The sequence below is a fragment of the Herpailurus yagouaroundi genome, unplaced genomic scaffold (genome assembly GCF_014898765.1).
Source record: "Herpailurus yagouaroundi ecotype Mexico unplaced genomic scaffold, PumYag 216, whole genome shotgun sequence".
NCBI classification, from domain to species: domain Eukaryota; kingdom Metazoa; phylum Chordata; class Mammalia; order Carnivora; family Felidae; genus Herpailurus; species Herpailurus yagouaroundi.
The window spans coordinates 1,373,022-1,400,192 of NW_024412447.1; the positions used below are offsets into that span (position 1 = coordinate 1,373,022).

The following is a 27,171-nucleotide window of genomic DNA, read 5'->3' on the forward strand; positions in this document are numbered from 1 at the left end:
CAGGAACAAAGGCTTTAGAAAAGCTGCTCGGTTACTTACTCACCCAACAAATAGGTGTCAAGGGTGAACCACGTGGCTGCCAGTATTGCAGGCTCGGGGCAGGTGCCAGTGTGGACAAGCAGGCAAGGATCCCAGACCTCAGGGGGTTACATCCCGACAGGGGACTCAGATAAACACACAGGAGCGGGCGAGTGGTCTCCAGAGGTGGTAAGCGCCACGGAGAATGAGAAAGCAGGGTCGGGAAGGGGCCGGTCACAGCAGCCCTCTGGGAAGCCAGGACATGAGCCTAGGACACGGCGGGTGGGAGACAGCCAAGTGCAGGAGGCAGCGTGGACCATTCGAGAAAGGGGAGGCGGGTGGCAGCGTGGACCATTCAAGAAAAGCAGGGAAGACTTGGGCAAGCCGATGCAGAAACGGACACAGAAATGCAAACAACCCGCCACCGAGAACGGTAAGTTGGGCTGCGGTCATCAAGGCCGCACTACGCCACTCCGCTTCGGCAAAACGCCCGTTAGGGCCTGTTCTCACTGTCCACAAGAAATCCAAAGAAGGTTTTCTCACTTTTACGCGAGAAGGTGAAAAGCAAAAGTAGCATCTGGCATCGGTTTTGCGGCGAGCCCCTGGAGGCAGTGCGCACCGCCGGCAGGGCCCCCCAGCTCCGTCCCCGGAAACCGCGCTCGGCATCCCGGCGTCCGTCCGCCAGAGCTCTGAGCTGGGTCCGCGAGCATCCACGCGTCATCCTGAGTCTGTGTATCCACTAGCAAGATGCGTCCCAACGGCTCAGAGGAGCCCAAGAGAGGGGAGTTTTTCAACAGCTGGGTATCTAAATAGCAACAAGCGAACGTTGACTCCTCCTTCACACCGGACACAAAAATCAATTTGCTGTGGGTCATAGGTCCACACGTAAAACCTCCCAGAAGCCAGGAGATGGCAACGCTGGGGTGAGCAAGGATTCTGCAGACAAAACGCTAGGCAGAGAAGAAGAAACGGGTAGATGCGACTTTCTCAAAATTTAAACTTTCACTTATCAAAAGGCAGCATGAGGGAAATGATCACGAGAAAACAAATTACGTAAAAAATGGGCCGAAGATTACGGAAGTCGTTTCAGCACAGGAGACGCGCGAATGGCTAACGAGCACGTGGGAAGGTGCCGGACGCTGCCCGCCACCGGGGAGACGCAGCCACGGCGCGACACCACGTCACACTGGTCAGCGCGGCCGGACCCAAGAAGCCAAGGGCTCGCCGGTGCCTGAAGGACGCGGGGCACCAGAGCGCGCACGCAGGGGCCGTGAGATGGCGGACCACTTTGGAAAACCAAGCAGCAGGTTCCTAAAAAGTTGAATATAAACTCACCCCCACGGCCCCCCGAGAAAGAGCCCCCCATTCCACTCCCACCCAGGGCACACGGGGCCTTGTGTTCAAAAGCCTTCAGCAGCAACATTCGAAACAGCCCAACAGTGGACCACGTGTCGGTGTCCGTCAAAGCGTGGTCCGTGCCTGTAGGCTCATTCGTAACCGAGAAAGGAAACGAAGCACCGCCACGCACACGCCGCCACGGCCAGACCTCACACACGTTCCGGTGAGGGGCGGAGGGCAGACGCGAGGGCCCGTGTGCCGCGTGACCCCACTGTTGGGAGAAGTCCGGAAAAGACGTCACCAGAGGCAGAGCGCGGAGTTGGCCCGCGACCGTGCGCTGCTGCGAACGCTGGCTCCAAGTGGGCAGCAGGGCCCCCTGTGGGGTGACAGAAAGGTTCACTGTCACGATGGCTGCAAACCTTGCGTGTTTACCAGAATCACCGTATGCTTAAGACAGGTGAAGATCAGAGCTGATTTTTTTTAAGGGCTCTCAGAATGGTTTTAGTTCACAGCGTGACCGAGCGGAAGGTACAGAGTCTTCCCTTATACGGACGCACAAGGCCTCCCCCACTATCGACGTCCCCAGGACAGTGTACTTGTCATAATCGGTGACCCCACGCGGAGACGTCATCACCCAGAGTCCACTGTTCACGTGAGGGTCACCCTGCGTGGTGTGCAGTCTGTGGGTTGGAAAATGTGGAAGGACATGTGTCCACCAGTATAATCATACAGAATATTCAATGCCTGTGCCCCACCTGTTCATCCCTCCCCCGCCCCCGGCACCCACCCGTCCTCTACCGGCTCCCTGGCCCTGCCTTTCCCAGAAGGCCACTCGGCTGGGATCACCCAGGGTGCGGCCTCTCCGGACTGGCTTCCTTCACGCAGTAACCTGGATCGAAGGTGCCTCCGCGTCGTTCTTGGCTTCGTGGCTCCCTTCTTTCCGGGGCTGAGTAAAACCCCACCGCCCGGATGGACCACGGTTCGTCCACCAGCCACTGAAGGGCATCGCGGTTGCTGTCCGGTTTTGTGGATGATGAATGAAGCTGCTGCAATCACCCGTGTACAGGTTTTGTGTGCACGTAAGTTTTCATCGCCTGTGGGTCAATACCGAGGAGCGTGACGGCTGGGCGCACGGCAAGCACGTGGTCAGTTTTGTACGACACCGGAGTCCCTTTCAAAGTGGCCACGGCATTCCACGTCCCCGGTGCTCCCCGTCCCGCCAGCACCTGGCGGTGACGTGTTGTGGGCCGTGGTCCTTCCTTGTTGCCGTGGAAGTTCAGATTTAAACACGCAAACTTTGCGATGTCTAAGGGACACCCAAGTGGGGGTGTCCAGGAGAGGGACGGGCCGCGCACGCTTCTCTGGACGGATGCCCGCCCAGACCTCTTCCGCTAGGTGACCAGGGACGCCCCACCCTCTGGTCCCCAAGCAGGTGCCCAGGGCACTGGCTCCACCGTCCGGCCCAGAGGCTGCCCCCAAAGCAGTGGGGGTGGGGCTAAGCAGCAGCGGGAAGGGGGACCACTCCCCACCCCATGCCGGCAGAGCCGAGGTGGCCTGCCGAGGTGGACCACTCCCCCAGCCTGGCCCAGGCTGGCCCAGGACTTGTTGGGCGCTAAGTCGCGGCCGCAGGGCCACCGGGGGAACCCTGCCCCGTCTGCCGGCAGACCCGGTGGTTACGTTACGTGACTTCCTTACAACTGCAATCACACACCCAGTTGATGGTGTTGCCCTTTGTTACCTGACGCTGAGAACAGACAGACAGCGAGGGGAGAGGACAGCCTGGGACACACGGTAATTAAAGCGCCAACCAGTTTTCAACAAAGCCCGCTGTCTGGAGGCAGCAAAGGAGGGTGGGGCCGGGACCCTGGGTACTCCCCTGCCACAGTGTCCCCGGGCCCGCCCGGCACCGCCGGGGAGACAGGACCTGGTGTCTCTGTCGAGGTCACACCGGCCCCCCACACACCAGTGGCCTGACCCCGAAGCCACCCTCCCTCCCCAAGCCTTGCTTCGCGTGCAGCCTTCAGAGGCACCGCTGACCCGAGGTCGAGGGCGGTCTCGGGCTCCACTGCAGCGGCTCTGCACAGCTTCCTAGGCCGACGTGCCCCCGCCGCCCCCTCTCGGGAGAGCATGAGGACAGACGCTGTGCGCAGACGACTCTGGCTCCGGGCCTCAGCGGCCCTCACAGCCACCATGTCATTTCACAGACGGGGAGTCGAGGGCCAGAGAAAGGACGGGCAACACCCCGACCGCCCAGCTGTTAGGTGACCCCGGGGCCACCGAGTGACTTCCACCAGGGCCAGGCCTCCCCGGGTCCCCTCTGCCTGCCTTGCCCGCCTGAGGGCGTGGGACCCAGGCTCCTGCCTTTGACTAAAGGGGGACGCCTCAATCGGAGCTGGTGGGTCAGCACGCATGGGCCACAGGACGCGTGGGATCATTCCTGCTTCTCCACCCAGGACGGCTCTGCCTGGACAGGCAGGCTCTGGCGCGGGTCCGGGTCACCAGGGCTGATGACAGTGGCCATTGTCATGGCTACCCCATTACCGCACACCGAGGGCACACGGCACACTCCGAAGGCATCGTGCGGGTGCAGGAGGGGTCTCCATGCCAGCCTGGGGCACGGCGATTAGCCTTGTGTGGAAGCCAGGGGGACTGCGGCCAGGCGGGGGCGCAGCTCAGACTGGCCCAGGGTCACACGGCCGGGCAGCAGGGCAGGGACCCCCAGAAGTGAGCGGGGCCTGATTCAATTTGGGATCCAGGCTCTTCGGGCTCTCCAGTCGGGGCAGCTCTTCCCTCCCCGGCTCCAGGGGCCCTGCTGTGTGGGGCCCATGGTTAACTTAAATGAGCGAGAACCTCGCACAGATGTATCTAGGGAAAAGGTCCCAGGGGCCAGGGGCGGGGGGCCCACTCACACCCCTGCGTCGATTCACAGGGTGGCCGACCCAAGAGCACCGCACGCCTCGCACAGTCAACCACACAGCCCCGACCGGCCACAGAGCGGTCACGTGGCCCAAGGGGCCACGGAGCAGGGGACTGCCCCTTCCTCACCCTGCCGGCTGGTGGGAACAAGAGTGGGCGCAGAGCCCCTCAGGGTGCGGGATCAGGGAACCTCGGGCTCCGAGCTGGGCTGAAGGGCGGGGTCACAGAGAGCTCGTTACAGCGGCCTCGTGGGGACTTCTGGCTCAGAAAGACGGAGCAATCTTCCCTGCTCCTCCCTCCCAAAGACAACCGCGTGCGGGAAAGGGCAGGGCAGCACAGCAGAGCTGGAGGGTGGGGGCAGGGGAGAGGCCCGGGACCCGAGACTCCAGGCAGAAGGACTCGTGACCGCACCTGGCAAAGGAAGGCGGCGTGGGCCCCGCGTGGGCAGACCCCAGCCCAGCAGCGGCAGGAGGCCGGGGCGGCCGTGCGTGTGCAGCGGAGTGCTCCCTCCTGCAGCCGGGCCACACAAGTGTGCGCCCGGGAGTCCTCCCTCCCTGGAGACAACAAGGAGCAGCTGAAAAGTCGCCTGCCAAAGTAACGTACGACCTCAACGCAAGTTCAGTAAGAACCAAAATCTCCATGGCTTTTTCGTGAACTCCACGGAGTAATTCTGAAATGCACTTAGACTAACGGAAGATGAGAAAGTCCGTAAGTGGAAAAAAGTAACACCTTGCTCTACGCTGGACACTAAAACACATTTTAAAGTTACAAGTGCAAAAGGGACACAGTACAAATGAAATTAAAAAAGTGGAACGGGGGCGCCTGGGTGGTGCAGTCGGTTAAGCGGCCGACTTCAGCCAGGTCACGATCTCGCGGTCCGTGGGTTCGAGCCCCGCGTCGGGCTCTGGGCTGATGGCTCGGAGCCTGGAGCCTGTTTCCGATTCTGTGTCTCCCTCTCTCTCTGCCCCTCCCCCGTTCATGCTCTGTCTCTCTCTGTCCCCAAAATAAATAAAAAACGTTGAAAAAAAAATTTTAAAAAGTGGAACGTACAAACAGATCTTATTGTGTATCAGAACCAAGCAATCGATGGAGCGCAGAATGATTACGGGAAAGAAGGTGGTGGGGTGATCTGGGAAGAGCTCGATTTAGACCCTTCCTGACCTTGCGCCATGATTACGGGACAGACAATGGTGGGGCGGTCCGGGAAGAGGTCGATTTAGACCCTTCCTGGACTTCAGGCACACACCAAAATAAGGTCCAAGTAGATTAGATCTTTAAATGTGAAAAATAAGGCCAAAAAATCCCAGAAGAACAGAGAATTATCTATCATATCACGAAAGGATTTCATAAGCATAAAAATAACAGAGTTAACAGAAGAGATTCCGAAAACAGTTAAAACTTTCTATATAAAATCACTGTGAAAAAAACCCAGAAGCTCCTACCCAAACTGAGTAAGAAGGTGATCGAGGAGCATGGACGTGGCGAGACCACGTGTACGGGGCACGCAGGATGGTCCTCCTTGTCAGCAAACAAAGGAACACACGCTAAAACAAGGAACCAGTTTTATCTAATATTTAAAAAAACACTGTGCGGTAAAATTGACATTTTTTGGTGCCTAAGTCCGCAAGGCCACCGGCTCCAAGGCTCAGGACTGCTGTGCCACCCTGGACGGCTGTCCGCCACGGGCTCGGTGCCCCCCGCCCCCCCGCCCCGCATGCCGCTGGGACATTGACAGGTGGCTGTGTTCCTTGGGCGGGTGACCCGCCTATTCCACACTCACCCGATACAGGGCGCTGCGGCTGTCAACAGTCTGTGGGGACCGCGTGTGGCACTGCCACACACGCGAGCTCGGTTCTGGGAAAGACGCAGCCGTGGACTCCAGCCCATCTCTCGGTGAAGGCGCTCGCGCCGGAGGGAATGCCGCCACTGGCCCTGAAGGGCAGAGGCCGGGAGAGGCTGAGGACGGGGCCTGGGGCCGGCGGCTCCAGGCGCAGGGTGAGCGGACACTCGCCGTGCGGGGCCTTCCCGGCCACGAGCGCGGCGCGTCTCCCCCTTTGTTCGGAGCCCCTCTGACTTCCTGCCTCACTGCCTCCTCCTGGATGCGTTTTGCTGGACTCACACCCAGGCATTTCACTTTTGGAGCATGAACAGAAATGGCAAGATGCTTCTGATTTCAGTGTCCACGCGTCCGGCACGTAACATACAACACACGCAGACACACACACACGCACACGCACACTCACGTGTCCAGCTGGCTGGTACATAACACACAACACACACACGCACTCACGCGTCCCATAAAGGGTGGTCAGCAAGGCTGCAGGACACGAGACCCCCTGGATCACAAAGAATCCATCGGTTTTCTGGCTCGTCTGTTTGTACTTCTTGGGGTCTGACATCCAGGAAGGCATCTGTTCCCTCCCATCCGCACCCCCACGCCTGCTCTTCCCTGGCTGCCTGGACGGGGACTTCAGGGCGCCAGACCACCGCTGCCTTATTTCCGGTCCAGGCGAGCATGGGGTCGTCGCCGTCAGGTCCGGGGCTCGAGGCAGCGCCCGCAGACCCTCTCGCTCCGGCTGAGGAAGCCCCCTCTTGGTTTATTTTGCTGAGAGTTTTCCTGAGAGCCGAATTTTGTCACATTACTTCATCAACTGGAATAAATACGAAAATAAATTCCTCCAGGTCTCATTTTCTGTCTGGCTTTCAAATTAGGGTAATACGTGCTTCATAAAATGATTAAAAAGGGCTCCCTCTTCACTTTTCTTGACGAGATGGTCAGGACTGGTGTTCGTTGTCTTCGTTTGGCAGAATTCACCAGTGAAAGCACCTGGGCCCGAAGCTTCCTGACTGGATCCCAGGTGTGGAACGGCTGCAGGACCTCGGAGGCTATCCGCTTCTCTCCGGGCGAGCTCCACGGCGGCCTGGGTTTGCCAAAGCCAGTGGCCGTTGCCGGTTTGGATCCCGGCGCCCCCTCCCCGGGCCGGATGCAGCGAGTGCCAGGTGCAGACAGAGCTGAGACAGAAGCCCTCACCCGCCGGCCCAAGAAGCAGGTAGTGGAAACCAGCCTCGTTCCTCTTCTCATGCTCCCCTCCGCTGGGTTGTGGGCAACCCCACAGAGGCACAGGTGCGGCTGGGCGGGCGCCTAGCACCTCAAGAGCTGTGACCTCAGGGCAGTGGGGTGAATCCTCGCCCACCTCCCTGCTGCACCCCACGGCGTGGGCCGAACTGCAGATGCGGTCGCGGGAAGTGCACAGGGGAGCGGAGCGAGCACCGCCCTGGGTTTCTGGCCAGGGCCCTTGGGGACCAGAAACTGTGGGGCGTCAGGAGAGGGGACTCTGGAGGGCATGCAGAGGGTGTGCGGGCCCCCGAAACTGAACTGGTGTGTTGGCACAGCAGGCAGAGGGCACGGGAACCGCCACCTTGGCCCACCTGAGCAGACCACCTGCTGAAATCAGCCGACCGAGTGACATTCTCCGCAGGGCTACGGAAAGGCCTACAATCTCCTTAAATGGCATTCAAAACCTCCGGAAAACACCCCAAATTAAGCAGCACTTGAAGAACCAAGAAAATACAAACCTGCTAGGAAACCCACAGCCGACGGGTGCCAAACCCCAAAACACGGAGATGTTGGAATTATCAAGCAAGGCTTTACAGATGCTCACAAGACAGGTACTGAGCTTGTCATGGTCTACTCAGAAACAGTACTGCACCGCTGAAACTGGCCGCAGAGACCATGTCAGCGTGCAGGTCCCCTGCCCCCGGACACTGCTGCGGTCCTATCCCCCCGCTGTTGCCTGTGATCTGAGTTTCTTACACAGAGGGCAGGTGACCCGACTGACTGCAGATGACTCATCAGAAACCACAGAGGCCAGAGGTAGAGAGGCAGTGTCGATTTCCAAAGTGCTAACAGATAGAGCCCCTGGCTCAGAATCAGCAGGGAGGTCCTTCAGGAATGAGGGCAGGACAGGTGTCACCACACGGATGGAGCGCCGGGAACCCGTGACAGCAGACTTACCCTGGAAGAAATGCCTGGGGAACAGACAGCAGGGGAAAGCTGGGATTTTAGGAATGGAGAGAAAGGAACCGAATTCTAAATGTCTAGGTAAAAACCATGAACCGTTTTTCTCCTCTCAAGCGCTTTGAAACACATATGACAGTCTGGGGCTCCCGGGTGGCTCAGTCGGTTGAGTGTCCACCTTCAGCTCGGGTCATGATCTCACGGCTCGTGGGTTCGAGCCCCGTGTCGGGCTCTGTGCGGACAGCTCAGAGCCCGGAGCCTGCTTCGGATTCTGTGTCTCCCTCTCTCTCTGTCCCTCCCCTGCTCGCAGTCTCTCTCAAAAATAAACATTAAAAAAAAATTTTTTTAAATACATAGGACCATTAAAAACACAATTTTAGTCACTTTAAAAAGTATCCATGGAGATACAAAAACACAAAGATAAATCAAAATGGAATACTAAAAAATGTTCAAATAACATGGAAATAGGTAGAAATGGGAAAACAGGAATAAAATACATAGAGGGCAAGAAAAACTAATCATAATAGCAGGCCTAAAACCAAACGTATTAAAAATTTACATTAAATATAAATGGCCTAAACACATTGATTAAAAGACCGAATACACATTCTCACAAAGTGCACACAGAACATGTACCCAGATAGCTCAGAACCGGCCATCGGACAAATTCGGAATTAAAAAAAAAAACCCACAAGATATTATACAGAGTAGTTCCTTAAATGTAAATGAATTAAACAAGAGATCAATAACAGAAAACCACCTGGAAAATCCCCAGACGTTCTGAAATTAGAAACACACTTCTACATAATGTATGAATCACAGAAGACAGCTAAAAGGAAATCTGAAAAATTCTGAACTGAACAAAAATGAAGCTACAACATACTAAAATCTGTGGATACAGCTAAAGCAGCACTCGGATGTAAATTTACAGCACTATACACGAAAACAGAATACCAATACTGAAAAATCAATGAAAGCAAAAGCTTGGTCTTTTGAAGACTGATCCAAGGATAAATCTCCATCAAAGCTGACAAACCAAAAGAGCAAAGACACAAATTGCCAAAATCAGGAAGGAAACACAGGATAACTGCTGTAGACTCAGCAGAGATTACAGAACTGGGAAGCAACAGAACAAACGGTCCCTGCTAGAACTCTCGTGACTCAGACATAAAGGACCAGTTCCCACCAAACCCCAGGCACCACCACGACTCACCCAAGCGAAACCAGATAACCTGATATTATTCCTCTGCTCTTAGACCACGTGAGGCGTGCAGCAGAAAGTCACACACTGGGTGGTTTATTGACACAAGCTCGTGTTCCTCACGGCTCCGGAGGGCAAGGAGCCTGAAGGTACCAGCAGGTCGGGGGGCCAGCGAGGCTCCAATTATTGGCTCGGATGGTGTCTTCTCGCTGTGTTCTCACATGGTGGAAGGAGCAAGGGAGCGTCCTGGTGCCACCCACGGGGGCTCCGCCCTCAAGACCTTATCGCCTCCAAGGCCCCATCTCCTAACACCCTTACACAGGAGACGAGGGTCGCAAGACACGTTCTGTGTGTTGGGGGTAGGGGGTCCACTGCCCCCGTAGCTAGTCTTCCACGACCCAGATCCACAGGTCCAGATGGTGTCCAGCAGATATCTGTCTACAAAAGTGTTAAAGAAATAATGGCAATTTTACCCCGTCTCCTCTAGAAAACAGAAGAGGCAGGAACATTTCCCAACTCGTTGCATTCATTATGCTGATAACCAAGTCAGACAAGGACGAGAAAACTCCAGACTAACAAGAACAAAGACACAAAAACTGTTGACAAAATATTAGCAGGTTGAATCCGGCAACATAAAGAAGGAAAAATATACCACAACAAAGGGGAATTTATTCCAGAAATACAAGGCTGGTTCAATATTGAAAAATTTCACAGGGAAATCTCCCCACTGATAGTCTAAGGAAGAAAGAACACGTGACCTGATCCATCGATGGAGTTGGAAAGTTCCACATCCGGCACAACAAACACGGCACACTTAAGAGTAGAGGTGACCTCCTCAACCTGGCCAAGGGCATCTACACACGGCCCACAGCTCACAGCACCACTGGTGGGGAGGGACCGAAAGCCCAGGAGATGAGGGGCAGTCGGGGTTCTGGAACAGATGGAACACGCCCGGAGAGGAGGACCGAGGCCAGCGCGCCCTCGCTCACCACCACTCTGCCCCACACCGGCGCGTCGGCCGGGGAGTAAGGCAAGAACGTGAAATGCGGGCACCCGGGTTTTACAGGAAAAGAGAAAGCAGTCGCTATCCACAAATATCATGACCGCAGAGAAAAAAAGAACGAAAACAAAAGAATGAAACTCCCCAAATCGGTGCGCGAGTTCTGTGAGGCCCCAGGACCCAAGACTGAGCCTATTTCTACACACAGCAACATCCACTAGAAACGGTCAAAACGCACGTACACGCACTTAGGATCACTGCAAGAAAGGAAACTCCTAACAACACACTGAGTGGGGGTGTGCGAGACGCTCGGGAACCGCTGATGACGGAAACCCGGGCCGGCCGGGGCCAGGGCAGACACTCCGTGTTCCAGCCCGGAAAGCCTCACCTCTTAAACGCACGGACCCTCCCCAAGCTGACCTGCAGACTTAACGGAGTTCTTGTGAAAGTCCTGGCGGGATGTCTGTCCATATGGACAAGCCGAGTCGCAAATTTCTATGGAAAAGCAGGGTCACTGGCACTGGTAAACGTGTGCGAAGAGGGGGCCCGGGCGGGACCGGTGCCGACTGTCTGGCTATGGCCACCGGTCGGGGGTGGGGGAGAGCAGCGAAGGGACAGACGAGTGGGCCAGAGGAACAGAAGGAGGCCCACATAACTTCGCCAGGGCACATGATGAAGGAGCAAAGGTCATCAATTCCACAGAGGCGTAACACGCTTTTCCGCAGGCCGACACCGGGACGATCGGACGTTCGCAGTTCACGTGAACTCCCCTCACGGTTCCCTCGACCCAACCTCACACCGTATGCAAAACATAACTCTAAACGGATCACAGATTTACCCATAAAACTAAATCTCTCTTGGTAGGAAACAGAAGAAAAAAGTGTCTTGACCTCGGGTGAGGTCAAGTTCCTGGATGGGACTCCCGTGAAAGGAAAATTCATCGTCCGCGCGCGTCCAAATGAAAAGTATCTGCTCTGAGGAAGCCACTGCCAGAAAATGAAACTCCCCGAACTCAATACAAAGAAAACCGCCCGTTTAAAAAGGGGGAAAACTGGACCAGACGCTGCGCTCCAGAGGGCGCAGAGACAGGCACGGGCAGAAACAGGCGCTCGTCTTCAGACAGCGGGGAAACGCCCGTCACGACGGGACAGGCTCCGCCACACAGGCTGCCGGTGGGGACACACGGCCACGGGCCACGGGCCACGCGCACACACTGGGTCAGGGCCCGGAGTTTACAAAGCCAACCACACTCTTACCAGCCGCCCGGCCCTTTCCCTCCTAGGAGCGTGCCTGAGGACACGGGCTAGTGCTGCCACAAGTACCTGCGTGGTCCTTTCCCGTGCCTGGTAGTTTGCTAACAGCGTATCCGGGGGCCTCTGACCCCGTTCTGAAAGTTCGGGGCTGACATCAGCTGTTTTGAAGTCTCTGGGGTGCTTTTCAGATTCGCCCCAAGTGTGCCCCACTCGGGCACCGGCAGCCGCTTCAAAGACACAAGCCTTCCTTCCCTTCCCACCTGCCGCCAGGCCTGGGCGGGGGGGGAGGGGGGGGTGGTGAAGGCTGTTTTGCGGGGCGGGAGGGTCAGGAAAACCCAGCACCGGGACCCTCCCGCAGCTCCCAGTGCTCATCTGGGGTGGGGGACGGAAGCGGCCGGAGAGACCCTACATTGCTCCCCAGATCGTCTGGGCACGCTGGCCTTCTCTCCCCACCTGGATGGTGCATTGCTCGCCCCGGGGACACAAGCACAGCACTTGCTGTGGCCTGGCACAGGGCTGGGCACCTGTTGGGGGGAAGGGCAAGGTCAGGTGACCCCTGCCAGGAGCACTAGTCCTTCTCTCCTCCCACTCAGCCCACAGAGCTCACCGAAGCCCCCCGCCCTGGCCGGAGGAAGCTGCCCGGCCGCCGCGGTGTCTCTGCTCCGAGGCCCTGGCTCCCATGGCCCTCCCGGGGGCCCTCGGGAGCCCATCGCGCCTCTTCCCCACCGGCACCGCACCCTCACGTGCCACGAGCCGATGGAAGCCGGGAGTGGCTCCCTTATTGGAGGGCACGGGGGTAGCAATGACTCAGCCCGTGTCTCACGGAGCTGGTGTTCAGATTTCCGCCGCTCTTGGCCCATGACCGTGGCCCTCCTGCTCGCCCCCGGCTGAGCCGGCGTGGGCTGAAGGGGGGAGGGGGGGGTGCCGCCTCACAAGCCCACAGACAGGCCGGACGGCAAGGGAAGAAGAACACCGATCTTTGTGCCCCGGGCCCCTGTGGTGCGAGCGAGTACCCCAGTCCTCCAGGCCGCCTCTCTGGGCAGAGTGGGTGGGCTCCAGGGAGGAGCCACGGCACCCACCGCCAGGAGGGAGGAGCCACGGCACCCCACCACCAAGGGACACCTTGGGATCAGCTGCACCCACACAGTTGGGCGGTGACAAACTTGATCACCTTCACTGTGCTGCTGACAAGATTAGATTACTTGAATATTAATGACCTGCCTAATTAAGCTGCAATTAATAATCTCCCTGGCCCAGGCTGAGCTCAGCAGGGGGCCGTGTGAGGAGTCAAGAGCCGGGAGGGGGTGGGGGGTGGGGGGGCTGAGGACTCAGGTGTCTGCGTTCCTGCCAACCCAGGGGGCTGTGCCCCTGCTCTGGGTCATTCAGCAGTTCCTCTGTCAAAGATCCACAAGAAGCTCGCACCATCTTTTCCCACACGGGAAGGCGGCCGTCCCCGGCTAGCCTGATGGGCCCTTCTCTTCCCTCTTGGCAAAGCGGCCTTCCCATCACTGGTCCAGCCACCACCCCTGCCCACCCCTGCCCACGGGGCACCTGCCCCGTCCAAGGGCTGCGCTCCACTCTGCAAGGCCCGCCCGGAGGCCACGTCCTGGGCACGGCAGATGGGAACCTGTCCGGGCCATCAGCGCCCTCCGTGTCATCTGTCAGGGGACTGGCCGCGTTCCTATAGGGTCCATTGGCCTGTGCTAACCCTGGGGTGCCGAGGGCAGGGGCCGCTGTACGTAATTCTACCCTGTCTCTCGCCCGGCCACCCCAGCAGCACCGTGCGCACAGCTAAAGGTCTGGGCAGGGGGAGAGCTGCCCGCTTGGAGGTGACAGGGCAGGCTGGCCTGTGAGGTCCAGGGTGGGGGGTGGCGATGTCGGGAGTACCTGCAGGTGTCGAAGCTTCTTCAATTGGCGGGAAGGTCACGGGTCACAGCCCAACAGCACTGGAGGCCGGGGGGAGCCTGGGGAGTGGGGGGAGGCACGTTTGCTGCCTCGTGACTTTGCTGACAACGCTGAGCCGTGCAGGCAAAAATAAACAAGCGGGGCCGCCAAAGAGGCGGCATCTCATCACCACGCCCGGCTACGCGCCCACCACCCACTCGGCGGGTCTCGGCCATCGGTCTACCCGGTGCTTAAGCGCCATCCACAAGGCGCCCGACTGCTCTACTAACACGCTCTCTGGGGCCGAGGCTGCTGCCGGGCGAGGGGAGCGGCCTGTGGGGCTGGCGTCCCTGCCCAGGCTCACCATGTGGACAAATGCCTGGAAGGAGGCCACGGTCACCGCCGGCGGCCCGCCCAGTGGAGCATCCCTGAGAGGGTCCCAGGAACGCCCACGAGCCCCGGACCCCTGCCAACCCTGGCAATGGCGTGGTCACCCTGTGCCGTGAGGAGGGCAGTGACCCACTGCTTCCTCACCCACACCCCCCCGGTCGGCCAGCCACCGCCGGGTGCAGCAGGGGACCTCTGGGCAACCCCCTGCTGCTGTCCAGCCCCTGGGCCCGTGAGCCTCCCAAACACGGCCCTGGTCTCTGCCCGCTGCCTCCGCCCGCCCCGCCATCCTCCCAACCCCCACCCGGAGCTTCGGTGCTTCTGGCGCTCACGGCCTTCGGGAGCCTGACTCCACAAGCCTTTTAGACCTCAGGCTTTGTTTTTAGGCCACCTCCCCCTGCACAGGTTTTAGAGTCCGGGGGCGGGACAAGGGCATCTCCCCCTCCCTCGGGGCAACGGCTCCACCTGCTGGCCGGTTACTCGGGTCCCCAGTCCATTTATGGAAGCACCAGGATGGCCTGGGCCTCCTGCCCTCCTGTCCTCCCACGGACACCATGACCCGATTCGCTCGCATCATGACCCCACACTGTCCTGGCTGCAGCCCCTGAAGCCAGCCTTCGGGGAAGATGGGAACCGAGAGCCGTGACGTGGGCACGCGGCTGTGCAAAGGCGTGGTCCACGCTGCCTCTCCAGACACCGGACACCTCCCATTCTGCAACCCCGTCTGTCTGAAGAGGTTCCAGCACTTTCTGACCAGTCTCCGCCTGCGCCGGCTGCTCCCGAGGCGGCTGCCCCGGGTCCCCCCATCTCTCGCGGGCTGGGCTCGGGCCTCCTGTGTCTACTGTTGCTTCCTGGTTCCCCCCCTCGTTTCATGGGTGCGTGTCCTCTGTGGCCTCGTGAGAAAGGGGGCGGTGAGGGGGCGCTCTCGGCACGCCACCCATGAGAAACCGAAATGAACACTCCCTGAGGGAGGCGTCGCAGACGCCCACGGCCCCTCGTTCCCTTAGCCTCTCCCCCTGCTTGCGTCCGTCCTTCCGTCCTACTATTCACTTAAACGCCCCAATCCATAAGGTCCTTTGTTCAGGCCTTCGTCTCACTCTTCGATGTTGTTAATTTCCAAACGTTCACGTGCTTCCTCTTTGAAGATGCTTAAGTATTGTTTTCTAACGATTATTTATCTTTGAGAGAGAAGGAGACACAGAATCCAAAGCAGGCTCCAGGCTCCGAGCTGTCAGCACAGCCCGGCGCGAGGCTCAAACCCAGGAACCGTGAGATCATGAACTGAGCCGAAGTCGGACGCTCAACCGACAGAGCCACCCACGCACCCCAAAATGTTTTTAAAGTACCGTATCCTCCTGTGTGTCTGCAGAGGTCTGTGGACAATCACCGGAGGCTTTCTCTTCCCCTGGTTGTGCTGCCCCCGCCCTCAGTGCCCGACCGCCCTGGGGCTCCTTCACAAGGAGGAGGGGGCTCCGTGGGTCCCGCTGGGAAGGCCTGGTCGGGCCTCCGACGTCAGGGGACTCCACGACAGAAGCCCACCCAGAGGGTGTTCCGGGGGGTGACGGGAGACAGAGGTGGGCTGGGGCGGGGGCCCCGGCACCCACGTGCACCCCTCTGTGTTGGCTCCAGGGCTCCTGTCCAGGGACCCTCTGTGAACCACTTCCCCCAGGGTTTCCAACCCAGCAGGCCTGGCAGAGAGCCCGAGATCCCGGGCTCCTAACCAGCTCTCAGGGAGGCCCTGCCCGTGTGGGGCCTGCTCGGTGGGACTCAGCGCTCCCAGAGAATTATCCTGGTTTTCGGTCTTCCGGGGGAGGGGCAAGTGCCTACTGGAAGGTGCCGGGTGGATGGCCTGGGGGGCCACGCTGCGTGACTACACCCTTCCGGGAGCACCGTTCATCCTCCTCCTCTCGGCCGGTCGCCCTCCCTCCCCCAGGGCCTCTGGCCACCACATCTGGCCTTGGGGGCTCCGGGGGCACCGCTCAGACTGGCCCTACCACTCCTCACCCTTCGACCACCCACACACCAGCCTCCCAGATTCCAAAGTCTGCTGTGGGATCATTTCTCTGGGGTTTACGTCCTCCTTGCAAATGAAAAAGCAAAACCCAAGACCTTCTCTACTGCAACTCCAGGAAGGGTGTCCGGGAGGGGACAGAGTAGATGCCACGTGCAACGGGCCGGCTCCACCCGGGTGCCTGCGGCCGGCACCAGCCGCCTCCTTGCCACGCACCCTCCCCCCACCACCGCTCTGCCCTGTCCGGCCTGGGCCCTGGCTCCCCGGTCACCCCCATGATCTGTCAGAGGGGCTGGCCAACGGCCTCCCATCCGCTGAGGCCGCGGGCACCTGTCTCAGCGCCCTGGCCCGTGTGCGAGCGACTGTCCCCGTGCGGAGTGCCACTCTCGTTCGTCAGGAGCGCGGCACACCTCACCGGGCAGACGGATGACCTATCACGTCACGGGGGGGAACAGTCACCTGAACGCGCTCCGAGTCTGGACCTTCGGCTCTTGAATTTGTCAAGGACACAGACAGCTTGACACAGGACGAACTTTCTCAGCTGAGAAACACGAGAAAGACCAGGTGGCGGCCAGGGCCCTGCCACCGCCATGGGAAGGAGATGACCCGAGTGAAAAGGAGGGGCGGGGGCGGCACACAGGAAGGGCACCTCAGAAACACGGGAGGGAGGTGTCGCGGCAACTGCCGCCTGGCCCTACGGTACGGACGGCCCGGTGACCTCGGCAGGGCTGTGCCAGGAAGGGCCAGGCGGGGGCCCCTCGCCCGGCCCGGGGTACCCACGGGGCCCGACTGTGCGCGGTAGCCCCGGGCAGACTGGGCTCCCAAACGCTCCCTGCCTTTGCCGGCAGGCCCTTCTGTGCACTTGTGGGGCAGCTCCAGCGTGGGACATGGCGGGAACGGGAGGGTCACTTCCTTGCACGGGTGATGGCGAGCCGTGTGCTTGGGGGCCGTTACCCTAAGGTGCGGAGCTGCAGAGCGCGAGCGAGGCCGCGTTAGGACAGGCAGCCTCCCGCACCTGCGCCCCCCACACCTGGCCACCGCCGGCCTCTGTGCAGACGCCTCTGGGTTCTGTGAAAGGTACTCAGACTCGTGAAAGACAGTCCCCATTGCCGGAGTGGTAGATTTACTCACGATTAACGGGACACGTATAACCTGGAACACGGCATTTGTCTGCGTGAGGGGAGGCTGCACACAGTTGAGCCACGCGTTTCCCCACTGCTGCCCGAGTCACCTCCCGGGGCCCACTGCCCACGGGATGGCGCACGGACGGGGGGCGGTACCTACCTGCCACCTCCTTGGACGAGGGCAGACCCGCGGCGGCCTCCAGGTCGGCGGGGACGGGGCCGCCCCGCTCCAGGGCGCGCACGAGCTCCCGCAGCCGCTCACACTCCTCCTGCAGCCGGGCCTGGTCCTCGCGGAGCCTCTGCTTCGCCGCGCTGGCCGGGTTCATGCTCATGTGCAGCACCTTGGTTTTGCTCTGGTCGTAGCCACCCTGCGGGACCACAGGGCAGGTCAGCACGGCCGGGACCCGTGAGTGTGAGGACAGTGACCGCCGCGCCCCGCCCCGGGCCTCCGGGCCTTGATCGTGCACCGGGAACGGCGGTAAGTTATAACCGGGGAAAACCCAGGGAAACCTGCGAGACGGCCCTCTGGAACGCTGCAGGTGCCCGGGCCTCAAAGTCGCCTCCGGCTTCTCACACCGCAGTTGTAAAAGCAAACCGGGGAGCAGGGGGGACATCCCAAAAGTGCTACACTTTCATAACGCTCTGCCGACAAATGTCCCAAAGATTGGGGGCCCTCGCTCCCACACGCCCTGCTGGCTCAAGGTCTGCAGATTTAAAAATGAACACAAAACTCAGAGATCATCTGTGAGGAGAGCTCAGAGTCCCCACATGGCTGGGCCCCATGTCCCTGTCACCGACACCCCAAGGGCCCCAGCCCTCACCGACACACCAGTGTGGACGCTGGCCTTGCTCGCTGGGAGAGACACCCGTCTACGAACGTCTCCAAATGCAACCACCCGAGTCTATAGTAAACTGAGCCCCCGTGTGCACGGACGTCCTGTCCCCACCTCCACCACCCGCCACGACACGGCCCAGCCCGGCCCTCACCCAGTTCGGGTCTGGCACCTGCGTGCAGCGGGACAGAAGCGGCGGGCCCTCGCGCTGCCGGTCTGCAGCCTCGAGGATTCCTGGGTGCAGAGGCCGGTCCCTCCCCCACCCACACGCTCTAGGGTGGTTGTTCTCCCACATCCCGGAGTCCGCCGCGAGCCCTGGCCTGGATGCTTCTAAAGTCACACACACACACCGATGTTCACCGTGCGCTGTAAGTTCAAGGGGCTCTGGCAAATGCAGGTACGAGTCCAGCAGCGCCGCATCAGAGTCCCAAGGCGCCCGTGCACTGCCCACCCACCTCTCTCACTGCCTGGCTCTTCTGGACACCATAGGCCGGAGGCTTTTCAAACCGGCTTCTTTCGCTCTGCGACACTTAGCAACACGCACCGCAGGTTCCACCATGCCTTTTGACGGCCTGCTAGCCCATTTCCGTGCAGTGCTGAGTGACATCCCCTAGTACGGACGCACCAGCTCGCGGGTCCACTCACTTCTAAGGGACGCCTCGGGAGATTCTGGTTTCGGCAGTTGCGGAGAGAGCTGCTACGGGTGGTCATGTGCGGGTTCTGTGCGGACACGGGTTTTCCAACGACCGCACCCAGCTCCGCTGGGGTCCTGGGGTCCCCGGATGCCCCACGGGAGAACACTCCCTCGGCCGGCAGGCCCACCTTGAGGCCCTCTCTGCTGCTCCTGCCTGCCCGCCAGCTGCTGCCCCTCGGAGTAGCTCCCGCCCTGGAGAGTGGAACCCCCTCGGTCTGACCCCGGAAACCAGTGCGAGGTGGCCCCGTGACCTGGGCAAGGCCAATCATCTCCCTGAAGTTTTCTCTTCAGGAACTGGGAAAGAAGCTTCCTCTTTCCTGTCCCGCAGCTGGGACATCGAAGGCCTCGCCGTCTTCCACGTCCCGTCTCTTCCCTGTTGGCCTGGAAGAGGCCCACCCGCCACGGGGAGACAAGATCAGCTACGCAGAGACGGAGAGCGAACGAGGCCCGGCACCAGTACGGAATGACCCACCCAGGGCCCAGATGAGCCACGTGGCCCGCGGCCGCCCCGCACGGCCGTGAGACCATCTGGCAGACGCCACGCGACGACACGGTACAGTCTGCGGCGGCGGTGACCGCAAGCCACTGACGCACGGAGACCGGGAGAAAGGGTGGCGTGGGGTCAACGGGATGATGACCTCACAGAACACAAAAATGACGATGCCTAAGCGACGGCAAATTTACACACAAAAGGCAAAGCAAAGTGGGTTCAGAAGAAAACAGAAGAGAACGCCACGGCCTTAGAGTAGACAGAGGTTTCTGAAACGAGGTTGTGAAGGTGCTGACCTCACGTGAAAACGCAAGCACACGGACCTCAGAGAAAACGAGACCTTCCGGTCACCAAGAGTAAGAGGGCGGCTGGCATAAAAGCTGACACGGGGCTCACACCCAGGATACCTAAAGAGCTCCTGCAAACAAGAAAGGGAGAGGCAGACAATCCAATTTTCAAAATGGGCAAAAAACGTGAACAGACACTTGACAAAAGAACATGTCCGAGAGGCCGGCAAAAAGTGAAATGGAGCTCAAGTTAATCATCCGAGCAAAGCCAATTAAAACAGCCCAGAGATGCCCGAGCTCCTCCCCCACGCCCACGGCACCGAACAGACGGGAAAGGCATCAAGGGCACAGAGCGGCCAGAGCTGATCCCGGTGAGGACGGGAACTGGTGAGGCGCCCTGGGAAGGCCACGTGGCGGTGTAGCTCCTCCCTCCCGAGGGTGACGCCTACGGCCTGCACCTCAGAGCCTCGTGCAAACGTCCACGGGGAGTCAGGCACCGACAGGTCCCCACGGGGAAGAGCACCCATCTGCAGGAACGAGCACCTACAGACACAAACAACGACGGGGTTGGGCATCACCAACAACGCCGAGCAGAAAGAGTCAGACGCGGCGGAGGCACAGCCCACGAAAGCAGACCAGAGCGCTCTGTGCCGCTGGAGGCCAGGAGGACCGCCTGGGGCTGTGGTTGGGGCAGCAGGGGGCCCCTGAGGTGTTTGTGCTGCTCTGTTTCCTGCTCTGGATGCTGGTCACCAGAGTGGACAGTTGACGAAAACGCCCTTCTGGTGTCCTGCCCAGCGGCTGTGATGAAAACGTGCGCCTGGACACAAGGACCATCCAGATACTCACGGGGAACTGACTGCTCGACTCCACCAGGGTTCACCCATGCTCAGCAAGAAGGCCAGACACACACACAGGTGCACACACGTGCACACTCACATTGTGCCCACAGATATGCACGTGCACACAGTGTGCACACGGATACACGCTCATGTGCACATTCACACACACGTACCCATAGACACACATGTGCATACCCACACATGTGCACAGGTACGCTCGTTCAGATACATATGCATACACAGATTCACATATGCACACACACGCACACGCATATGTGTGCACCAGACACGCGTGCATATACACATGCACAGATACACACTTGCGTGCGCACATACTCCTAGCACACACACACACACTCACACACACGTATACACTGACAAGGGCACACACACTCACACGGATGCATGTGTTCGTATACATACGCAAATATACACACGCATCCACACGCACACACGGATGAGCATGTGACACACAGACTTACACACACGTGTCCAAAGGTCAGAGAACCCCAAGGGGAAGGCGGGCTTGAGTCCCTTGCCCTGGTGCTGCTGGGTCTCCACTGTCCGTGGAGTCTGACTCAGACCCTGATGACCCCGAGCCAGCCTGGGGGGGCGGGGGGGGGTCTCACCTCTTCCCCTTCGTGCCCCTGGACCTGCTGAGAGCAGCCCTGGTTTTTCGGCCAGCGTGGACAATGTGTCTAAACGACCCGTCCAGTGTCCTGAGCCAGTGAAGGCAGGGCAGGAGCTGGATCCGAGGCCCCTCCCTCGGGATGCCCCCCCGGGACGCCCCCTCTGGGACGCCCCCCGTGCCCTCCCATCTACAAGGCTCCTGAGGACTCAGGCATCAAGAGATGCCCTTCCTGGAAGACGCTGCCGTCTCCTCACTCAGGAGGGACATTTGTGGGGTCACAGCAAGAGCCACGCCTCTCTGGTGTCCCTGACAAGGACAGGGGCTGCCGTAGGGCAAGGGAGGGAGAGGGCTGTCTCGAAGTTCTCATGTCTGCTGGAGCAGAGAAATGCCGTCAGGTGGCGGAAGGCCCGTACCCATTCTGGGACGGGTACTCTGGGAGGCTGGCATCTCCTGAGCAGACGGGTAGGAGGCCGCCGACCCCGGGAGCCCACCCCGATTCTGTAAGTGAGGGACCTGGGCCAGCCGAACACACCGTGGCCTGTCTCCCTTTCCGCTCAATATGCGGTGATCTTTCCTCTCTCTCCGACAGCCCCATCTTCTGCCGCTTTTGTGAGTCCTGCCCACACGTCTCTCCTCGCTTTTCCAGGGACAGCGGGGGGGGGGGGGGGGCGGGCGGGGGACGGCATCCTTTATTCTGAGCATCTCGCTCCCCGGGGAAGCAGGCTGGCCGCGGACACATTCATTAAGTGCAGCAGGGCCCGCACACGAGCTTGAGCTGCCGTGGGCGCGGTCCCGCCGAGTCACACTGAAGGACAGTGAGGCCACCGTGGTGCCTGGGGAGGGGCCAGCCCAGAAGCCCCAGAATGTGACCTGAAAGGAGAGGCAGGAGGGGATGGGGAAGGAATGGCAGGATCCTCCCCGTCCTGGGTGCCACCTCCAGAAAGTAAAACACTTTCCTGGGGTCGCTGGCACACGGGAGGGCAGCCACAAGCCCCCTCAGAGACAGGAGAGCTTTGGCCACTGATGCAGCGTCACCAGCCGTGGCCCCCTCGGCCCCTCTCGTCCGGCATCACCTCAGAGAGAGGCCGGGGCCGGGGGGATGGCACAGTGCAGTGAGGCCTAGACACGGCTGTCTGCATGAGCCCGTGGGGAAGGCGAGGAGAAGGGAGGACTAGGGGCTCTTTACGGGTTTCTGAGAACCTTGTAAAAGCCTCAGAGAATAAAGAGACATCCTGTAGCTCCGGCTGAATCACAGACTCTCCGGGTGGGAAGGCAGCGTTACTCCCTCCAATTTTAACACTCTGGGAAAGATAACCGTGAGCGTGAAATCCATCGGCCCCGTGCAGCCCGGCAGAGGCCCTGTGGCAGCAGACAGGCCAGCAGCTTGCTTTCTGGGCCTTTGCGGGCTGAGGTGGGGGGTACCCATCATTCATGCAGGAGGCAAGCAGGCAGTGAGGGACGGGCCAGGGGGCAGGCACGGCAGGCCTGTTACTGGCCTCCCTCCGCCAGCCAGCCCTGCGTCCGCACGGGGCACCGGGAGTGGAGTCCTGCAAAACCGCAGACCATCTCCCGTATCCCCAAATGCTGCTCTTCCTTTGGTTTTCCTTCAACCCTTCAAAAATGTAAGAACAAAGACGGGTCGGCAGGCCTCGGGCCCAGGCCCATCCCTGCTGAGCCAGAGGGTCAAGCTCCTCCTTCCCTCGGCCACCAGGCAGAGGCTCTCCTGGGCCCGAGACAGGATGAGACCGCTAACACCCGAAAGGAGGCAGGTGCAGGTGAATCGGGTGACCTGGCGCCTGGACATCCTGGACCCGGGGCAGGATGCTGTCCTGGAGGCGCCGAACCCAGGGGAACGGGAAGGAGAACACCGCTCCCCGCCGGGACCAGGGGTTCCGAGCAGCAGCCTGCGGGGAGGACCCTCCCTCGATGGGGAAGGGCTGATGGTACAAACGAGGTCAGGGACTTCCGGAACCCGCAGGGCTTCTCCAGGCGAGAGCAGACAGGGGGCGGAGGCAAAGCGGAGAAACTCTTACAGGTGTCATGAGTCGGGACAGATGGCCCTCTGGCTACAGGGGTCAAGGTGAGCAGGCCAGGCACCAGGAGGCCACGGCCCCAGCGTTCACAGCGAGAATGGCTCTGCGGGCTTGGTGCCCAAGCTCTCGGCCACGGCACCAGTCACCCCCTGGTGTGGGGACGAGCTGCAAAAGCTCTCACTCCCCGTGGCCCTGGCCACAGGGGGCAGGATCGCCGTTGACCCCAGACGGTGGTCGGTGGCCCACGGGGTCCCGCCAGGATGGCCGTCCTGACGGGCTGACTGCAGAGCCCAGCGCAGGAGGCCAGTGTCATGTGAGAACACAGATCCCCTGCGGCCTGGCCTCCGCCCTGGGGGTGGAGGGGGGCACCTGTGTCACCGAGGCAGCACCCGTGGCCAGCACCATGGTGAGTTTTGCTGCCGCCACACTGCGCCCCCCAGCCCTGGGCTCCCTCACCTGAGAAATGGGGACTGCCGAGGAAGGACCGGGCGACACGTGTTCAAACCCTCATAGACGGTAAAGCCCTACGCTGACTGAGCCATTTCTTAGCACGTGGCAAACAGCCGAGGTGCTCAGGACACCGGGTAACGAAGAGGGAAGGTCTCCGGGGCCCTCCGTGGGGATGAGACCCATCTGCGGACGTGAAGGCCACGGCCAGACTCCCCAGGCGCGGGATTAGCCTCTGCCCCTTCCCCGTGGCCCGTGTGGGGCTGTAAGGACCTGGTGGGGCGGGGCGGGTGGGACAGGGAGGGGGGCCGCGGTCCACGCCCCAGGGCTCGCCCCTGCACTGCGACAGGCCTGCCGAGGACAGCCGTCAGCTGGGCGTGCCGCGTCTGCCAGCCCTGGGTCCCGGGGAGCGAGCGCCCCAACCCGGCCGGCCCTGCAGAATCAGGCCGTGAGGACATCACACGGCCTATGGCCGATCAGCCCCGGGCGTGCGAGCCCACGAGGCTTCTTGCTTCTTCACGGTCACAGTGACAAGCGAAGGCGCGGCCCGCTGGCACCACTGGGTCTGCCCTGCTCCCGCCCGAGGACTAGCACCCAAGTCAGAGCCCCATTTCTGGGACCAGCTCCAGGATGTGGGGGACGTGCCTCTGTGCACAGAACCCGCCCCTCCCTACAGTGGGGGGGCAGGCTGCTCCAGGGGAGACCAAGCCTGAGCCCCCCGCCCTCCCCCGGACAAACGGTGGCCACGGGGAGGCCGGCGATCCCATCTGTGCGCCCACCGCCCCCCAGACCCTCCCCGTGAAGTCGGCCTCGGCCCCCAGGTCAGCACGGTGCGCCCGAGGGCTGAGCGTGTGCGCGTCCAGCCTGCCCTCTTCCGACGCACCCGTGGCGGCACGTGCTCTCTGCCGGAAGCTGCACCTGCTGGAAGCTGGCGACGGCACCCGGGGGAGACCAGCACAGTCACCCAGACACCAGCGAGAACAAGGTGGCTGCTGTTTCGGGCTGCTAAGTTTTGGGGTGTTTGCCACAAGGCAACTGGGAAATGACACGGTCTCTAGAGAGGAGGCTAGAGGAGAAAGGAGCCGGGCACCCAGGGCGTCCCGGTCCCCGCCCGGCGGACGGCAGGCTCCCTGGGAGGCTCCGGGCCGAGGCTTTTGGGTTCTGCACGCATCAGTAAGAACAAGGCCAGTGGTCGTGCTCCAACCTCGGTCACCAGAATGACAGGACAGCGCACTGCCGACCCCCACCCCAATCCTGATTATGGAGGGGAAGTGGGGGGACTCAAACCGGCTGGGCGTGGGCAGCACAGGCCTCCCCAAGATGCAGGGGTGAGGGGCGACATCGCAGCACCAGGGACAAGGTGCCCGGGCCACGGTGCAGGCCCTGCTCTGCCCCGCCGGTGGTCACGGTCCATCCTTGACAAGCCCTCGTTTTAGGGGAACAGGCAGAGAGCAGGTCAGGGGACAGAGGCTAGGGCCCCGACGGCTGGGGCAGGCAAGGCTCCTTCCCTCGGGCCCCCTGGTGGATCGCTCTCCTGTTTTCTGGAGGTGTGTACCGTGCAGGCCAACTGGGAGGGGGCAGAAAGTGAGTATTCAGGTCTGGTGGCCACACAGCCTATTATCATTGTGACGTGGGGGCAGCCACAGACGTGCATAAACTGACGGGCCCCACCACGTCTCAAGAAAGCTCTACTTGCCAAAACAAGCAGCTGGCCGGACCTGGCCCGTGGGCTCTGGCTCGTTGACCTTGGGTGGAAAGAGTCTGAGCAGGAGGCTGGGAGGAGGATAAAGGCCCGCCCACCAGGAGGCGCTGGGGGATGTGAGGCAGGCAGCACCAAGGCCAGTCCAGAGGCTGGCATCCAGGGCGCCTGGGGGCCAGGGAGAGGCAGCAGCCTCGCCCCCTTCCTGTCCCCAGAGCACCGAGAGCAGTAGGGAGCAAACGTCGCCGGCAGGGATTAAGGACGCAAATAGGCGCCCGTGGACTGGAGGACACGGCCTGTGACGACGGCCAGACCCAGCAGGTGCACACGTGGACCTCGTCTCCCCAATCTCAGCTGCTTCTACAATTCACAGGGAGCTGCAAGAGGTTCAGAATAATCCCGAATAATCCCGAATAACCCAGTCATCCTGAACGGGAGGACAGAGCAGGAGGATGCCCACTTCTACTCCAAGGCAGAGTGGTGCCAGCGTCACGGCGAGCTCACTGGAACAGAAAGGAAGCCCGGAGGAGACCCTCGCGTCCCGAGAGAACTGACTTCCTACAAGGGCACCAACTCCACTCTGAGGGGAAAGGAGTCCTTTAACACGTGCTGCCGGGACCACTGCACATCCATGTGCAAAAGGTGTGAGGCTGGACCCCTACCTCACACCGTATAAAAACTAAGTCAAAACCAAAGATGTAAGTGAAAGAGCTCAGACCACAAGACTCAGAAGAAAATGTGAGTGTAAGCCTTCGTGACATTGGATTTGGCCACGGATTCTTGGATAGGATGCTAAAATCAAAGAACAAAAGAAAAAAAAGTACAAATCGGACGTCATAAAAATGAAAAACCCTGTGCTTCAAAGAACACCATTGAGGAAAGGAGAAGACAACATACAGAATGGGAGAAAGTATTTGTAAGCTGCACATCCAGTAAGCAACTTGTACCCAGAATAATAACAAAGCCTCGCAGCTCAGTAGCAACAAGACACAGGTGACTGATTTAAAAGTGGGCAGGGGTCTCACTACATACTCTTCCACGGAAGAGACACAAAAACTAGTAAGTACACGAGAAGACGCTCAGTACCCAGGGCATCGTTAATCGAGACAACAAGCGTTGCCGAGGACGAGGAGGAACTGGGGGCCCCCACGACTGTGAGCACAGATGTGAAACAGCACAACCGCTGTGGGTAACAGCTCCTCGAGCGGTGAGACAGACAGCGACTGCACAAACCCACAAGTCTACACGCCGGTGTTGGCTCAGGAGAAATAAAACCGATGCGCACCAAGAAACCTGCGCCCCGACGTTCATGGCAGCATGATTCATAACAGAAGGCGGGGAAAACCCAACATCCATCAACTGGTGAACGGTGAGCCGCGCTGGGTGCACGGTGGTATTTCGCTCAGCCGTAAAAAAGGGCGGGGCACTGACGCCTGCTACCACACGTGAGATCCTTGGACACGGGACGCTCAGTGACAGAAGCGCATCACAAAGGACCACAGGTCACGTGGCTCCATCCACACAAAAGGCCCAGAACAGGAGTGCCCACACGGATGGAAAATAGAGACAGGGGCTGTGAGGGGCAGGAGGCAGAGGGGTGGCAGGCGGGGGTGGAGATGTGTGTCTGATACGATGAAAGGCACATGCTATCTGCGAGTGTAAGAACCACCGAATTGCTCTCCGTTTCAAACACGTGAGGTATGCGGCATATAAATCTCCATAAAGCTTTTTTTTAAAGGGGCACCTGGGAGGCTCAGTTGGTTGAGTGTCTGATTTCAGCTCAGGTCCTGATCTCACGGTTCATGGGTTCAAGCCCCGCGTCGGGCTCTGTGCTGACAGCTCAGAGTCTGAAGCCTGCTTCCGATTCTGTGTCTCCCTCTCTCTCTGCCCATGCCCTGCTTGCGCTCCGTCTCCCTCTCAAAAATAAACATTAAAAAAAAAAAAAAATTAGGGGCGCCTGGGTGGCGCAGTCGGTTAAGCGTCCGACTTCAGCCAGGTCACGATCTCGCGGTCCGTGAGTTCGAGCCCCGCGTCGGGCTCTGGGCTGATGGCTCAGAGCCTGGAGCCT

At 60.2% G+C, this 27,171-nt stretch overlaps 1 protein-coding gene across 7 annotated transcripts in view; it reads right to left on the bottom strand.

The window, feature by feature from the left end:
- MAD1L1 (mitotic arrest deficient 1 like 1) overlaps positions 1-27,171 on the bottom strand; it is a 322,840-nt gene that overhangs the window by 50,229 nt on the left and 245,440 nt on the right. For all 7 annotated transcript variants that reach the window (XM_040455714.1, XM_040455715.1, XM_040455713.1 and 4 more), the window contains one exon: positions 17,311-17,518. In XM_040455714.1, the coding sequence (XP_040311648.1) occupies positions 17,311-17,518 (208 nt within the window). The remainder of the gene's footprint in view (positions 1-17,310; positions 17,519-27,171) is intronic.